Source organism: Pseudomyrmex gracilis, unplaced genomic scaffold (genome assembly GCF_002006095.1).
Source record: "Pseudomyrmex gracilis isolate BER0280 unplaced genomic scaffold, ASM200609v1 scaffold_76, whole genome shotgun sequence".
Taxonomy (NCBI): Eukaryota; Metazoa; Arthropoda; class Insecta; order Hymenoptera; family Formicidae; genus Pseudomyrmex; species Pseudomyrmex gracilis.
In genome coordinates this window covers 379940-393885 of record NW_018020660.1, presented here as the reverse complement: position 1 = coordinate 393885, position 13946 = coordinate 379940, and the positions used below count along the sequence as shown (strand labels likewise).

Below are 13946 nucleotides of genomic sequence, written 5' to 3'. Positions count from 1 at the left end.
GCGAAACGACGGTTTGCAGCCGCTGATCGAAAACGACCCAACGTTTATTGAATATCGCCCAAAGCAGCTGCGCATGTGTGCGTTGTTCGATACGCGCGCAGTTTTGCCGGCAAATATAACCTGTTCCCAATCCTACCGATCGTGAAAGTCGTAAAGGGAGGAGCGATTGCATCGGTCGGATTAACTTTGAGAGCAAATTCTTCGGACATTCATAGTCGCGAAGATCACAATTTCGCTCGAGAGAGAGAGAGAGGACGTTTCTTGTTATAATTACATATCACGTTATGACTGTCATTTGCGCGAGCGAATTCAGCGGAAAACAATGGTCGAAGTAATAATTGCCTCCTGCGAGCTCCCCCGCGCCGATCGTTTCATTAGTCCCGCCCTGTCGTCAAAAAAGCGTCTCATTATCTCTCTGTCTCTCTGCCCTCCGAATAAATTGAAATTCGCGTGAACGCTTCGAGGGATCCCTTTCGTTTCGAGAAACGTATCTACTTGGGGGGATGCCAAAGGAGAAAATGAAGAGGAGAAGGAGGAAAAGGGAAAACGCAGCGCGAACACACATCGCAGAAATTGGTCGGGACGGGAGCGGCGAAACTGCTCGTGTGGGTTTCGAAGGATACGATGCGGGTGGCAGCAGGTTAAGGTATGACGCATCCCCCGCGCAACATCGGGGTAAATTGAAGAAAAACTAGGTCAAACTATAATGGCAGCCGATCTTGATATCGCGACACGCCGAGGAGACGGGTCGCAAAACGGTCGACACACGTAAACGCGACAATCGAACGCGCGCGAAGTCGAAGGACGGAAGTAAGAGGAAAGGAGGCGGGGGAAGGGAAAGGGATGAGTCGCGTGCGAACGAGGTAGACGTGCTACTTGTACTACGATTGAGCGAGGAAATAGGATTGTGGATGGATGTAGGTTCGAGAGAGTGTTTTGCACTTAGATGCGCGTTGTTAACTCCGCTGGGTGTTGACAGTCTCTATCAAGTGAGATGAGGTTGAATATACGGAACACGTCTCGCAATTCCGCCCCGTTAAGTAATGGCGCGGTATTAAAATAACCGGGGCTGCGCGCCAGGTTCAACTTCGTCAAAATATATACTTTGCGATGAGAGAGAATCGTGTTGGTGGTGTAATAACATTGAAATCTAAATATAAATTACACCGCTAAGTTGAAGCAAATTTGTTACTCGTTTTTTTTGCAAGGGTATATAACAGACTTCATTTTTTTGAAATGATAAAAGAGTCTCTCTTTGCGCCGCTTCCACTAACCCCTTCAATTTGCCAGACACCGAGAAGTCGCTCGCGTTGCGCCTTCATTTCGGAGAGAATATATATTCCGGAGAGATATTATGCTTCTGATTAAAAAGGAGCGCCATGCGCGAGCACTTTTACGATTCCGCCAACGATTCGCGACGTTTTATATCTTCTTCTCTCCTTATTCCCGGTTTCCACAGACGCCGCCGCCGCCGCCGCCCGTTGATTGTAGCGAATCGGAGCGGAAATGCAACAAGAGATCCCCAACATTTCCGCGATATAGTATGCAGGTTTCCTTCCTAAGATCGAAACTCCGTCGTCGTTGTCGTATCGCTCGGCTGCTTCGCGTCGCGCTTTTCTCCCGTCTTTCGCGAATTCTTAGTGAATGAGGACGTGATTGAAATAGCAAATTCATCCGTCTCTCTTCGAAATATCTTACATCCGCTGTAATGCCAACTCGTAAAAGTTACAAAAATTTGCGATTTGAGTTATCGCGCGCGTTCTCGATCGGAAAAATGTGTCTCTCCTGCGGCAGCGCATTTCGCGAAACTCTTTCCCGGCGCGGGATTCGCGAAACCCCACGTAAAAGAATAAATGTCTATAAAATTTGTGAGTTGTACGTGTGGTCGTTACCTTATCGTCGTGGCTTCGCGGTAAGTTCGCGGGGGAATCATCGTAGGATTCGCGCGCTATCCACGCGTAAATCAAACGTAACGTGTACACGGGCCGATATAATTTTCTATCAGATGCCGGAGAGGTGATTTATTCGCCGCGCGCGAGACTACCCGATACGCGGGCTTGCTTTCAGCATTTCGATAAATTTACAACGAGCGCCCGTCATAAACTCTCGGTGCTGCGCTATTGGAATTTTAATCAAACGCGAAATGGCGTAATTATGCCACTTGGAAAGTGTGTTCGGCAAAACTTTGTGCCTCGATATAATTATTGCTTATTACGTTACGTTGAGAGAAAGAGAAAGAAAAAGAGAGAAAGAGAGAGAGTGAGAGTTCATTACACAATAAAACGCGAACAATAATTAAAATAGCTTTATAATCTGTTGATTAAATATAATCGAGGAAAAAAAATAAATCGCCGCACGTAAACAACATCTGGCTGCAAATGCCTTTTGACCAGCATCCACTGGTATAAGCATTTATGCAGCCGAGCAATCCCAAGGTTATCCCGAAACTATCCCGTAGCCTATTCGAGACCATTCCGAGAGACTGCGATGTCGTGCAAGAACTCTGATAATCCGCAGTATCTGGACTAGCGCGGACCGTGCGCTGAGAGAGTTGCATCGAGAGATACGCGGAAACACATTCCGCCTGGGCATTATTACTAACTTTCAGTTTATCTCCTGACCACGTTAAATAACTGTAATTCGCAATGAAGACGCATTTTATTTTGTATTCAAATTGAAATGAACTTTATACAAGCTATCGGTGGAAGCGAATAATAATAAATAAAATATAATTCTAATTCCTTCTAGATTCCGTATAGACTAGGAAGTTGTCCGAGAAATGCCGCAAATTGCTCGACAACAATGACAATTATTTCGATAATTAAATTTTGTTTTTCATTTTTGAGAAAATAAATTTCACTAATACCTCAGACTAAACTTTGCTACACAAGTAAAAAGCGCAGGAACCTCAACGAACCGAACTACACGGAGAGCCGTACGTACGAAAGCATCCGCAAAATCTGCATTCAGAATTGCGTAGAAAGCCAACACTTAGCACGACTTTCAAAAGAGTCGGGTAAAGCTCTTCGAGTAATCATATTTTCCCTGGGTGCGCGTGGACGTTTGCGGCATTGTGACATTTGAATTCGGTCGGAGCACCGCCGATTAAATTGGATTAAGCACGTGACGCGGAAAGACGCGGAATAGACGACTATCCCGCGGAAAGTGCCTTTTAATTGTCGTAGCCTGACGAACAAAATAAAAAAAAAACTAAAACAAAGAAAAAGAAAAAAATCATCACACCAACGTTGGAAGCGCGCGCTTTAACGAGAAAATGTGTCTCTTTCGTTTGGGGATGAAATCAGAGAGCAAAATAATCCAGGCGAGATCGGAGAGAAAAAGAGAGAGAGAGAGAGAAAGAGAGACCATCGTTATCCACTGGTGTGAGAATCGTTAGTGCGCCGAGGCGTGGGATAAAAATAAGCTCGGCGCGAGTCAAACAGCTGCCATTGTCTTGGTTGTTATCGTTTAAGACTCATTTTCCCCCGAAGATGAGCGCACTCTACGTGATTCGCGTCGCGGAATCTTCGGCCCCGTGGATTTTTTTCTCTCTTTCTCTCGCTCGAGAGCGCCACTCAAATATACCGTAGAATCTGCCTTCGGATTGATTCGTCCTCGTTTAATAGCTCGCAAGGACTCGGTTTCGGTAAAAGCTAACGAGCGTTTCAAACTTTATTCGATTTATTAGTGGACGTATCTCCCTGCCTCTCTCTATCTCTCTCGGAAAAAAAGAATATAAATTCCGAAATAATTGAGAATTTGTAACACGATGCAAGTTATAACACAAGAATTTGTATATCAGATTTTCACAAGAGTGACTGCGCACATCGAATAACGGATAACAACATTGCGAATTATATCCGCGCGACAGGATGGTAGGAATTCAGTTTATTTTCGTTACAATGAAAAAGACTGATATAACGAGATATTTCCAATTAACTCATACATACTGCAATTTCCCGCGCGCGCGCGCATTTACGATCTTTAAACAATGAAAAATCGCTGATTAGTGCAACATCAATGTTTCCATGTAGAAAAGAGAGAGAGAACGAGCGAGCGATAATCAGGAGAAATGCGCGCGTTAGTGTTGCGTCAAAATGAAAACGGGAAGATTATACGGAAAATTGTAAACGCGCAACATGGAGAAGTAGTTAATGTGATGACACCTACCAATTGCGGCCAGTGAACCGTGAGGTAGACTTTGGCGCGGCCGAAGAGCCGCAATCTTCGTAATCTCCTCAGCTTCTTATCGTTAAAGCCCATCCCCATGAAGACGGGCGCTATACGTGATCCGCACTCCTGGCACTCCAGGTTGACAACCGTTCGCCAGTTCTTGCCACAACTACCAGCTTCATTCAACAATAACAACTGACACCGTCGCGTTTCTTACACACCACTATCTCGCTCTCTCGTCGCACTTTATACTTCGTCCCGCGATCACCGCCGATCAGTCACGAGGAAAAACTTCTGGCGGATCAATCATGAACGAGAAGAAAGGAGGGATTTGCCGGCGAATGGGATCGTCGCGCGCGAGAGATCTGCTAATTAATTAATTAATCTCGCTGACAAAAACCGTCAACTGTGGAAAAATATTGGAAAACGCGCGCTCCACAAAATAGACAATTGTTTGCTTTACATTTTTAAGACCAAAGAAATATTCGATTGGATATTACTTAACAATCGACAAGATAAAAAACAAATCGTTTGAATAGACGATTTATTCCGTTCGTGGCTCGATCTTTTCAAGGGAATAGAATTTAAAAGTCACCCCGAGCTTCTCGATTCGCGCGAACGACGAGAAAAAACTAGCGCGAATATCGGGAAAACACTATCACATGACTTTCCGGATAAATCTAGCGTGGCCTTGAACAAGCGACGCGACTTTCACACGCCGCTGCCACGCGACCGTATCTGCATAATCGTCTCGTCTCGACCTCGTAATTCGTCACGAATTAGTGCGAGCAAGTTCGCGGTAATTTCGCACGCAACCGAGTCGGAGTACTTGAGGCAAGATCTACCGGCGCACTTCCGACAGTTTTCGACAACACATTTTTGCGGGAAACAACGAGCGGCGCTTTATTTTTTAACCGCAATTGCCGCGAGTTGTACAGCACAGTCGGCGATGTAATCTCGATGGGTTTTTTTATACGTTTCGACCGGCACACGATATCTCGTGACCGCAAGTGCAGTCAGAGAGAGAAAGAGACGAGGGAACACAGACATCGCGCGCGCCTTTATCGAACCAAGTTTTCGCGATTAGACAGTCGATTGAACGTCGGGCCTGTACCAGCTCGCGATGCTCGAGATTGGTACGCGCACGACTACGATATTTCGCATTTTGCATTTGCGTCATCCGTCTTTGACGAACGAGTTGGAATTGCTATACTCGCGAATGTCCGCGCGTTGATCGAAAATAATATCGAAGAGTCCCGTTCGCGAACGGCAATTTTGCGGTCATGATAAAAAACTTTTTCCCTCACTTATTGCTTCTTCCTCGCGGCAGATCTTGCTAGTATTTCGTGCCTATCTCGACAAATACACTTGTCTACGAAACTCGGGGGTGACTTCTCTGAACTTCGCGAAACGAGAGTGCGCGTACCACTTTTTCTTTTACTATTTTTCGCGAGACGATTTTTGCGAGCGAGCATTTGTCCGTGCACAATCAGAATGTTAGTCGATCACTAAATGTTACATGATCAGAGAACCGCCGAAGAAAAGAAGATCAAAAGATGTTACCGCGACGACCAGTCGAAAGCAAGAAAATATCGAAATTTCCCGACGTAAATTTCGCAATCGCGATCTGAGAAGGAAGGAAACGAGATTCTGTCGTCGAGAATGTGAGTTGTCAGTCAGGAACCGGTGGCAACGTGACCGTTCGCGCCGGGCACCGAAGGTTACACTGACGGTCCCGGAAGAGGAGCGGACCCCGCGGGTAGCGAGCCGCGCGAGTGACTGCCGAGTGGCGAGGGTTGCCAGCCAACAGCAGGGGAATGCTGAGAGGGATGCTGCTGCCAGCTGGAGTGGACGGCGCAAGATCTACCCCCACGCGAGCGAGCGCGCGCGCGATCTACCCCCTTTCGTCCTCTCCCACCCGCCGCCGTCGTCGTCGTCGTCGTCATCGTCGTCGTTGTCGTTGTGGTATCTCCGGCGCAGTTTTCTCTCTCCCTCTTTACTTACCCTCGCGCGGGTTTCAAACTTCCCGGCAGCCTCATCTGCCGCCTCACCCTCTCTCTTTCTTTCTCGCTGCCCGAGAAAACGGAAAAATCATCCCTTAGCTTTGCTCGTCGAAGCGTATGCGGCCGGTAGCTATCGAGAGGTTGGACGGAAAGCGGCGGATATTACAGCCGACTTGCCGGACGTCCAAATGTTTTCGCTGCACACGACTCGAACGTCGTCGCCGCCAGAAGAACTTGGCTCGTTTGACGGCGCGACGGGAATGATGAATTTCTTAGACGGCGATATGACTCTCGGGCTTTGTATTATCTCGCTTTGCGAAGGAATTTTTGGAACGACTTTAAATTTTAATCTGTGGAGAGCCGGTATTTTTCTATTAAATTTTCTTTAAAAAATTTTCACAGAAAATTTATGCACATGTATACCTACAGGTACCAGTTGCTAAATCTGTTGCTGGCTCATACGTAGGCCACGTTCGACCTTCCAAAGTTAATTATGTAACTATCATCATTTTTTGTTGAGAAGTGCTGTTTATTTCATTGTGTACATCAACTGATAATGACCTTAACACAACGTTTCGAAACGTTTCAACAACACGCTTTGTGGAGTTTATTTGCAAATTCTCCACCCGATTCTTTGTCGTCTAACCATTCAGAAATATTTTACCGTGTCGTTTTTAGATTTGTGTTAACCCGTTTTCTCAATACATAAAAAAAATCTATGTAATATTTGTTCCAACTTTACTGTGCGCTTTCACATGAATAAAATCGCCCGTGAAGAAATTGTAGCAAAAACAAGAACAGCTTGGCAACTCGTGAAAGGTAAGGATCGTCTCCATACGCGGGATGTGAAGTGCCATATTACAGACAGAAATCTCGCTTTGTCGTGGAAAACGCGCTCACGATGACAGGCACTCGGGGATAGTACCTGCACCACCCTGGGCGGAATTTCCACGTCGTTGAAGAACGACCCTTCTTCTTGCCACTTACGTCCGCAGCGGGGCGTTTTTTACATGCCGCCGAGCAAAGTGAGAGTATGACGTTTCCGTTTTCCCCGACGCGCGAGGAGCCGGATAGCTGTTTCGACATGTGATTTCCTCTTTATATCCATTTCCACATTCGCGCGCTCAAAGACACGAGAGGCGACGCGCATTGTCGTGTAATAAATAAAGCGCAAATAAAAATAAAACTCACGCAACTTAAAAAAAAAAACAAATAATTAAAAGTATTAAAAATCGGGAGGGGAGCGCGGAAAAATTCGATTCGACTTTGTGTTTCCGAGCGGGATTACATTGCGAGATCGTGCAAATTGTCACGGTGCGACTTAGGCGAGTAGAAGAAACATCGAAATATACGACGCTCTCTGAGCGACGCAATATCCTCGAGTGGGACAGAGTCTTAAAAGAGGAATGAAAGGACGAGTCTTAAAGAGGAATCCCGGTAACGAGATGTAATTCACGAATGCGGTCTGTAATTTATACGCGGCGTCGGAGATAAAAGAGTGAGAGGCGCGAGGGTAATGATGAGGGTCGAGGACGAGCCGGGGAGAAAAGGGACGGCGTTTCTGCTCTAAGCTAAGACCTTTGCACACGCCGCGCTGTATGTAAGTAAGTAGAGTGACTTGACGTTGCGCGCCATCAAACACTCTCCTCTTCCTCTTTTAGTTTCCACCCCGCCCCTTTAGTTTCAACCCGCGCGCCGAGGATTCTTCGTTTACCCTCTTGTTTCCATTAGAAGTGATGTAGTGCGTGAAACACTTTATCTACCCTTCTTACGACCCGCCACGGTCACTCTTCTCTTCCGCTTCTTCGCTGAATAAACGTCGGACTTTCATCCCGCCGACATTGCGCGAAGAACGGAAAATTCGCCAAGATTGTTCGATGTTTGCGAGAAAAAGAGTTAATTTGGCAGTTTGGACAATTGCGCACCGAGAAAGTTTTCAACCCAGCACACTATCTCTTATTTCGTCAAATATAAAAATATAACATCCCTTTTTGCTCATATTTTCCATTGTAAATTAATTACACAACAATATCAATTTGCAATCGCTAAAAAAATGATAAAATGAAATAAAAGTCGGTCTCTGAATAAATTGAGACGAGAAGAAAAATACGCAAAAAGTTGTTGCATTATTTAAAATCTCTTTTCTTGGTAAAAGCGAATTTAAGGGCGGGAAGTTCAACGCATCAACGTTTCACGGAGCGCTTCCGTGTATATATATTTTTCGATCGCGTGCCTAACTTGAATGCACTCTCTCTCGTCGAATGTCGCTTCCCGATGCACATGCCATCATTCTCGAATGGCACTTTTGACCCGACGACGGCGACTGATGTCGACCGTTTCGCATACACACGGGGGGAACATACGTTTCGCTTTTGCTTCCCCCTTCGAGCGAGAGTGCATTGTGCATTAGCCGCACAAGAAACGTATACGCGCGCAATGCGGAATGCGGATGGCGCAATTCGGATATATGAAAAATTTCCGACGCGGCAGCGTCGAGATCAAAGATCCAGAGAGACGAGAGACTGCATACAAAAGCGACGTTGCGCATGTGAGCAGATCCTCCCCGACAGATAACAGAGGACGTACAGTATACCCGCCGGTCGCAGTACTTCTACCTCATTCGAAGCGTTGACGCGTTGCAAACGCAAAATAAAACGAGTAACGCAAAACGGAGGTCGTGAGACGCCGTAACAAATCCACGTTTCCTGCAAGAAGTTTTTTGCGGAAAATTCGCGAGGGAAGGAAGGTCATAATTACGCGATATGAAACTGTACGAAAATTATTAACCGATATTAGCCGCGCGAAATGTTCCGCTGCTCGCAGTCTCGAATCTCGTTATTAAAACGCTAAATGGCCGTTTCCGTGAGAGAAAAAAAAATACGACAGACTCGACACGCCGGCGAATCTGTTTAGCGATGATGTTTGCAGGTGTGTAACGGGCTTAAGAGTCGGCGCGGAGCAACGTACATACATATATATGCGCGAAAGGCTTGGATAGAGTCGGTTATAATTTAATATGCATCGCGGACAGGGTAATATCCATTAGGGTTACTACGCAAAGCTCGTTATACCCTCGGTGAAGAGAGGCAGTACCTGAAATGAGCCACCACCGTTCTCTGTGCGCACAACCCGGCTCTTTTGCAATTATTTACCGGTCCCGCAGCCGCGGCCTGGCTCGCTTTTTACGCCGGTGTGCTTCCATACCGCTTTACGGGAGATTGCAAAATGACCGCGGATGTTGTTACTGAGCGAAAACTACCGAATCTTCTCTCTCTCTCTCTTTGAATTTCAAGTGTTTCTCAGTTTTTCAGTGGACTTGCTGGTTTAGGTGAAATCCGAACCACCGAGCTGTTGTTGGTTGTTATCAATTCTGCCGATTAATTATATAGATACTGAATCACTTAAATATTTCATTATTTGTAAATATAAATATTTAATTATTTGTATTCATAGATACTGAATTATTAGTGCAACATTTATTGGAGGATTCACAGTTCGCTTTCGTGAAATCTTCGCTTAAATCTACGCGCCAGATTGTCCCGATTAATTTGGGCCAAGGTCCTCCCAAGGTATCTTAGTTGAAGTTTGCCTGCACGCACACATCACAGCAAACTTTCCACAGAGCAAAACTCATTGCGGGGACTCATGTGCGAATTTGGACAAAAGAGCTAGTTCGTGTTGTGAAACGCCGGGGAGAATTTGGGATGAGAGCGTCGCTCGGCCCTAACAGTAATACTTCCGACGCGAGGGTGTGACTATACGGCGTGTTAATTATCCCCGTCCGTCGAGTAAAATTGTTTTCAATGACGCCGACGGAATTTAATTTCGCGAACGCACACGTCGCCGACGGGAATTTACACAGTCGTTCGTTACACAAATCGCAAGACGTAATCCGACTCGCAAACGAGAGAGAGAGATAGATCAGTTACAATTAACCGCTCTTAAAGATAATTAACTAGAGTGTCAAATTAGCTACTCGCTTTAAAATGACGGACCGAAACTCGTTCGGTGTGCATTTCGCCCGCGGTTAGAACTCGAGAAATTGTCAACAACGAATTGAGTTGTTGCGTGTGTTGCCGAGACGAGAAAGAAAGATGTATCTGATACGCGAGTGCATCGGCGAGGTCGGGATTAAGAGCACGCTGGTGAACGCCGATAATCGGATTATCCCGACGGCGATTAGCGGATTTCTAAATCCCGGCTGTACTGAGGGAGGTCGAACGGATTGTGGCGTGGCCGGTCCTCGCCAACTTGGCGAACTACTCGCTGCTAATGCCGAAAGAGGAAGAGGAACAGAGAGCGACGGGACGTCCGTCGCGCGCACGTACGTTTTCGTTACGTGATAAGCCAGCGCAGCTCGCGCCGAGCACGTACGTACGTATAAGCGTACGTACGTTTAGTTATCGTTTCTCGCACGCGCGATAGCCGAGATGCGCGCGCGTTTCGTTTTTAAAAATTCCCGTCGCGTCAAACTGATTATAAAGAAGGAAGAATCGGAAAGAAGAGGCGCGACGGCCGGAGGCGAATCGAAAACGGACGTCGTAATTCAGGTCGACGGTGATAAGGAACGTGCCGAGTATTTTCTCCGCGTTATATTCCGAGCGATTCGGGCTCTTTATCCGTCCGCGACGAGATTAAATAAAATAAAAACGAACGAACGAGGAGATCTTGCGACGGTTTTATACTTTATCGCTCTCTTTCTCTCTCTCTCTCTTCGTCTAATATTTGAGCGAGCGAGCGTAATACGGCGAAAAATTTGTCCGTGATCCTACGGTCTTTCAAAATCGACATCCACGTACGTCTTTCATACGACGGAACGTGGGATTGATTAAGGAAAAACGTCGGACAAGCGAGGCGAGTAAACCCTCCGCGAGAAATTTCCGAAGAGAAATTTTGTCGTAAATAAAGTAAATATGAGAGAAAAGAGATGAAAGCTAATTTTAGACGATCGGGACGTAAGGAAATGATATGACGTGAAGAAACTTTTTGGCGACCAATAAATTGCCGACTACGCAAAACAACTTCCGCGAATGATACGCGAGTTGGCGCAATGAATACACAAAAGCCGCAATTTCCACCGCGAAGCGACACGTCTTGTTATTTTCTCCTTGGTTTCGCGCGCGCCACAGGTAAGAGCTTTGAAACTGACTTTCCGCGTCATCTTTGTCGCATTCGCCTTTGTTGCCACGAGCTAACTTCGTTCCCCGCACAGAGTGGCGTGCGTCTTTTCGAATTAATTCTAACAAGCACTTTGTGTTGCTTTCGCTCCCGCGTATTTGCTTCCCCCGAACGAGGGACAGCGTCGCGGCGCGTCGCAAATTACAATGTTACTCAGACACGTCAAGTCGATTTTTTCAAGAATTGAAATCATCTTGCAAAAAATTATTTCTAAACAACTCGAGCAAACTTACGTGTGCCGCAACGAGATGAACGCGAGTCACTTACCTGCAACAGAACAACAAGCAATACATGTAGTTGTCAACAATGTACAAAAATTAAGTGCAAATATGACGAGGAAGAGGAAATGAAAGTTCTCTATTCAAGGAAATTAGACGGAGCGCAATAAAGCGCCTCGAAATAGAAGCTAGAATTTTTCTTATTTCTGATTTTTTTGGTTTCATGTGAGTAACGAACAACACATGCAACACGTATGCGGAAATTGAGAGGAGTTAATTGCGACAATTTTGTGCCGCGTCGCCGGAATCGCACGCGCGAAAAGTTATTACGTCGCGGCGACGTTAAATAACAAAAAGGTCCAAGTCGCGGGGGGTCCATATAACTTTTCGTATTCAAATCGCCATTCGCATGCAACGTACAATCGTGGCCCGGCATTCGTAATAAGCTCGCTCGTGCGTACGCTTTTCACGCAGAAATCGCCGTCGGGAGTTGATGAAGAACGTTGAACGCGCGGTGGCAATTAACATTCATTTCATTGGCAGTGGTGGCGGTGGTAGTGGCGGCGGCGGCGGTTCGATATGACGACAGGCCGCGAAACGGAACGACGATAAATCGCAATTTACGCGCGCCATTTTTCATCGCACAGCAGAGCAGGGCGCGTATAATTTTTTTCATCCGATAATGTTCTCGCGATTGCGGTTGGCTCGGCCGGGATATGATGAAAGTTAACGCGAATTGAAACCGACGCATCGATCGGCGTAATTGATTTATCTTTCGCGCGCGCTTCCCCCCGTTACGCGAATTATATTCAGCGATGACGGAAGCTTCGTCGCGCGAACTGTCAGCGGACGGAAATCGAAATGAATTTACGAGACCGATCCTTTTCTCCTCGGCGCGCCGCCGCGCACGTCGAGAGCACCGTCGAACACTCGCGGACCCGTAAATAGTCGACAATGCGGTTATGCTAATCGATTCGCCGGCGCCGGCGTACAACTTAGTCGATCGCTCGATAAATCGGCCAAATAAATTGGTTTTCGATAACATTACCCGCGAAAACGCTTCGCGTCCGAAGGAATAAAGCAGAGAGGGGTCAAAAGGAAGCCGAAGTTATGGAGGCGTTCCGGGGACGGGGGTGGAATCGAGAGGAACCCTCGCTCGAACGGGTCGGCTCTTTGTCACTCGAGGGCCCTTCAAGCCACTTTACGTGTTAGCTGATCCCATGTCGACACGACTACACCTGATCTTCCTTCCCGATCACCCTCGCCTGCACACGCGTCTCTTACTACAGCCTTGAACGCCGCCTTAGAAGTCGCGTAACACGCGCCAACTTTTGGCCTTGTGAGGCTAATTTTATATTTTACAATCAATTTGAGAACGTTTTGACGTGTTGCTAAACAGAAGATGACGGCATTCTTTGTTGCATTAAAAAACGAAACTTAAAGTAAAAATGTGAAAGAAGCAGCGAGAGATGTCGATTTTTAATACAAGAACGCTTATCGTATCGCAGGCAGATGGCGAAAAATGTAGCCGGATATCGAACATGTGCGAAACACTATTTGGAAAACGGAGAGAGAGCTTACATCTCGAGAACATTAGGACGGGCACGAATGGCATTATCATAAAAGAACAGCGGTACGGATTTAGTTTTCGGGAGAAAAGATATTATCGGTCACCTGCTATGTTTTCACCAATAACCACATCGGTGGATTTCCTCAAACATGTGCCCTTCAAACATCTTTTCGATACCGCAAAAGCGGTAATATGCGCATTTTCCACTAGAGTAGAATACGCAAACAAAATATTCTTTTAAACACACACACAGAAACTATATAAATATTAATATAAGTTTTACAATTTAAAAATCTGCATTGCATCTGACAGGTATAATCTTTTTTTAAAAAAAAGGCAGCTACATGCGACAGATAGAAATCGCAATCCACGTTATATTGCAACGCGAGCAAATGAAAATAAAGTCTCTTACCAAAAACAGCGTGATTATACGTGGCTTAATTACAAACTAAAATATAGTTCCTGCTCTTGCCAAGAATTTACTCGCGAAAAAGTCGGCGCTCGAGCGTTTTAAATGCGCGATGTGGTTTCTATCTGACGTTATTTAGCAGTTTCTCCGATATTTTAAAATGCCGCGTCCGCGGAGGTCGGTTAAGAAATAAAAACGAGATTACTTCGTTATCTATGAGTGATTCGCGGCTTATATTCGCGAATAACTTTTTCTGCAAGTTCGTTCCTCTCACGAGCAATGCCCTTAGAAAATGAGCAAACACATCGCTCTTAGCGCACTTTGAGAAAATAAAGCACCACCGGTTTTACTATTGAATCAAATTAGAATCCAGTCGAATTTTCTAAAGAAATCTG

The 13946-nt window shown here is 45.9% G+C and overlaps 1 protein-coding gene across 23 annotated transcripts in view; it reads right to left on the bottom strand.

The window, feature by feature from the left end:
- The window catches only part of LOC109854966 (disks large 1 tumor suppressor protein), a 425866-nt gene that overhangs the window by 133342 nt on the left and 278578 nt on the right, over positions 1-13946 (bottom strand). Inside the window, exon 1 of one of the 23 annotated variants that reach the window (XM_020428657.1) lies at positions 4171-4530. The exons of 21 other annotated variants lie outside the window; for them this stretch is intronic. In XM_020428657.1, coding sequence (XP_020284246.1) covers positions 4171-4269 — 99 coding nt within the window. In that variant the 5' untranslated portion in view covers positions 4270-4530. Of the gene's footprint in view, positions 1-4170; positions 4531-13946 lie in introns of those variants that run through there. One more of the 23 variants, XM_020428658.1, reaches the window with a different exon arrangement.